General features: G+C 52.6%; 1 protein-coding gene across 1 annotated transcript in view; it reads left to right on the top strand.

Annotated features, from left to right (window-relative positions):
- Window positions 1-3,386, top strand: part of CCDC92B (coiled-coil domain containing 92B) — a 22,860-nt gene extending 19,474 nt beyond the window's left edge. The window contains exon 3 of the mRNA XM_069089624.1: window positions 2,585-3,386. Coding sequence (XP_068945725.1) covers window positions 2,585-3,360 — 776 coding nt within the window. The 3' untranslated portion in view covers window positions 3,361-3,386. The remainder of the gene's footprint in view (window positions 1-2,584) is intronic.
- The last annotated feature ends 382 nt before the right edge of the window (window positions 3,387-3,768 follow it).

Consider the following 3,768-nt stretch of genomic DNA (forward strand, 5'->3'; position numbering starts at 1 on the left):
AAGAAAGAAAGAAAGAAAGAAAGAAAGAAAACAAAGGAAGAGAAGGAATGAAAGAATGGAGGAAGAGAATCACAGGATCCTAAATCTTACGCAAAAAGTCTAGTTCAACCTCCTTATTTGACATATTAGGAAACTCAGGCTAAGAGAAGGTAAGCTACTTGCCCAAGGTTATACAGACAGTAAATAGAATCATGGCTCTGGAGTTAAAAGGACCTTGGGGCTCATCTAGTCCAACTCCTTCCTTTTACAAAGAAAGAAACTGAGGCCCAGAAAGTTTAAGCAACTTAAGTGACACATGTTCTAAGGAGAAGAGCAGAAATTTAACTCAGGTCCTCTGTTCTAAACCCACTGCTCTCTCCAGGGTACCAGGCTGTCCCAAGAACTTGGATTTGAGTATCATCTCTGCTGTTTCACTGCCTTGTGACCTTGGGCAAAGCTCTCTGGGTCCTAGTTTCTTCATCTATAAAATGAAAGGGCTGGGATTAGCTGCCCAGGCACCTTTCAGCACTCTGAGATCCAGACTCCTGTTTGGCATTCCTAGTCTTTCCCAACCTGACTCCACCCTTCTCTTCCAGGCTTATTACATATACATCACTCCCCAGAGTCATGCTCTCTAGCCAACCCTCACACACTTGAGGTCTGCTGGGCTTTGTACAGACTGACCCTTGCAAGTGAAAAGCAGCCCTTTCTCACCTCTGTCCCTTCTACTTCCTAGTACCATTCAAAGCTTAGCTCAAGCGTCACCTACATGAGGCCTTTCCTGGTTCCCCCAGCTGCTGGTACCTCCCACCCTCCCCATTCCCTTCACCCCTGCATTGCCTTTATTTCATATATATTTGTGTGTAAGTCGTCTCCCAAAATAGGATGTAAGCTCCTTGAGGGCAGGGACTGTTTCACTTTTGTCTTTTCACTGGCACACAGTGAGCACTTGAAAAATGCTTGTTGACTGATTCTGTGAGGGTACTGATAAGATTAAACACCCTCCTTTGAAGGGTTGTTTCTAGGACTGGACTTTGCACACCTTAAAGCTGCTAGATGTAAGTGGTTATCACCAGAGGGTGATGAAATTTGTTGGCATGGGAACTGCCTCTAACTTAGATGTCCAACCTGACTACTAGATTTATTTATCTGTTAAAGCCTTGGGAGTTGTCTGAGGCACCGGGAGAGATGAAGTCATTTGGTCTCAGTCCTACAGGGTAAAAAGTCAGGGTTTAAAGTTGAAGCCCAGGAGTTCATCTCCTATTTCACAGTGTTTACACTCATTATTATTAGTAGACACATTTATGACAATGACAAACCTAGGGGATCTTTCCTAGGGCAAGTAGTAAGTGTCCAAGATGAGTGAGATTTGAAACCAGATCCCAAAAATTTTGTCCTTTTCACTAGACTGGGATGTTTTCTCAAATGTTTATTGAAACCCCCAGGACAGGAACTGTCATATAGGACCACAGACTGCAAAGTGGAGATCTTAAGGCCCATCTACTTGATCCCCTTCATTTTACAAAACGTGGAATGGAGGCCCAGAAAGGGGAAAATGATACTCAAGGATAGGTCAAAATCCTGTAAAAAAAAAAATCCAGGTCCCTTTGATTTCAGGTCCAATACCTTACATATCTTTGCTCTGTTTTCTGGGGTTTCAGCCCTTTCTTATACTGAGCTTCACAGATCTGGGACTGGAAGAGAAGGAAGTCAGAGGGCATGAAATCCGCCCTTCCCATTTTACAGAGGAGGAAACTGGCACTGGGGGGAAGAGAAGTGACCAGAACAAAGTCACACAGCTATTAAGTTAACTCCACAGCAAGGGTTCTTATCTTCATCTTTTTGTGTGTGTCTTGGATCCCTTTGGCAGCAGACTTTTGAAACCCCTGAACTGTTTCCATAATGTTTGAAATGCTCAAGATAAAATACATTCAAAGGAAACCAATTATACTGAAAGTTAACAAAATATTTTCAAAAACAAGTTCACAAAACCCAAAGGATCCCAAAAAAGGAACCTAAGAGGCTATCTAGTCCAACTCTTTTATTTTTAGATGAAAAAATTAAGGCCCAAGGAAGGGATGTGACTTCCCCCTGATGTGCTAGCAGTAGTAGTAGTAGTAGTAACTGCTAGTATTTAGAGATTGCTGTTATCTCCTCTTCATAACACTCTGAGAAGTGGGTGCTATTTTTATCCCCATTTTACAGAGGAGGAAACTGAGGAATTGGAAAAAATTATTTGCCCAGAGTCACACAGCTAGTAAGAGAGGTAGTCTTTGAGCCCAGGGCCTCTGAGCTCGGGGCCAGTGCTCATTCAACTGTACCACTGCCCTCAGCTTAATAAATATTTTAAGCAACAAGCTTACTAAATGCATGTTGCATGGGTAGATGAATGGATGAATGAACGGAAGAGTGGAGGGATGGATGAATGAACAGAAGAATGAGGGGATGGGAAGGGATGAATGGATGGAGTGATGGGTGGATGATTCAAGAAACAGCCGTTAGAATGAAGGGGGGGAGGGGGTGCGTGGGGAAGCCCGGGGCCCCGGGTCGGTAAGTAGCCCGGCCGGCGCCCCTTCAGCTCTCCCTCCCCGTCCCGTCCCCGCAGAGGAGGCGTCGCGGCAGCTGGAGGCCAAGTGCCGGGCGCTGGAAGAGCAGCTGGCGGCGCGGGAGCGAGGCAACGGCGAGCTGCGGCGGGAGCTGCGGCAGCGCGACGCGCTCGTGTGGGCGCTGCGCTCCAGCCTGCGCAGCAAGGAACGCCGCTTCCTGGAGGAGTTGCGACGCCGCAGCCACCGTGCCACCGTGCTGGGCACCGAGCTGCAGAAGCAGAGCGAGGCGGCCGCCTACCTGGCCTTCCAGCTGCACGCGGCCCGGCAGAAGCTGCAAGGGCCTCCCCGCGCGGCCCCGGGCCCCGGGCCGGCCGCCGTTGGGGGTGCCGCAGCCTCCGGGGGGGCAGCGAGAGCGGCCGCGGCCCCCGCGGGAGGAGGCCGGGACCGCGCCCCGCCGCCTGCCGACGGGCGCTCCAGGAAACGCGGACCCCGCACCCGCCGCCCTCAGCCCCCGCCTTTGTCGCTGCTCCCCGAGCCGTGCGCCCTGGGCAGCGCCCGAGACTGGGCTGCGTGGGAGCTGAGCTGCAGGCTGGACGAGGCCGAGCCTGAACCCATGCCCGACCCCGCCCTCTTCCTCAACGCCCGCAGACCTCCGCGGCCCAAGGCCCGGGACAACGCCCCCCCAACCTGCGCCAGTCCCCGCAAGCCTCCGCCTCGGGAGCCCCCCGATGCCGCTGCGGCCGCCGCTGCCCCCGCCCAGCCCCGATCCTGCAAGAGTCCGCCCGGGAGGCGGCCGGCTGCACCCAGCCCGGACAGCACGGTCGATCTGGAGTAGGGAGGAGCCTGGGGGCAGGGGTACAGCGAGATGGGACGGGACCCCTCCCACTCCGGGGCGAACAGAAGGGCCTAGGCGGAGCTCACGTCACTCCCCAGGCCGAATGCTAGAGCCCTGGAACCCGCCTGTCCTGGGAGAATAGGCACACCGGAAGCGCCTCGGGCGCCCTGCTTGGGCCAGGAGAAGTTAGAAAAATTTGGCCCAAGTAGAGGCAGGGAATGGGCGGCCCTGAACCTGAGCTGGATGATGGAGGGACCAGCTTTCCTCCACCCCACCCATCATTTATTTTAACAGACTTCTCTGAAGCTTGGCCACTTACCCCACCGTTCACAAAGATACCCCTTTGCCCTTTGGGAAGGAAACAACTTAGAAGGAGGGGAGGGGAACGATGGGGAGAGTTATTGCACA

Source organism: Petaurus breviceps, unplaced genomic scaffold (assembly GCF_028583685.1).
Source record: "Petaurus breviceps papuanus isolate PSGF00001 unplaced genomic scaffold, PetGlider_PUasm1.0 186, whole genome shotgun sequence".
Lineage (NCBI taxonomy): Eukaryota > Metazoa > Chordata > Mammalia > Diprotodontia > Petauridae > Petaurus > Petaurus breviceps.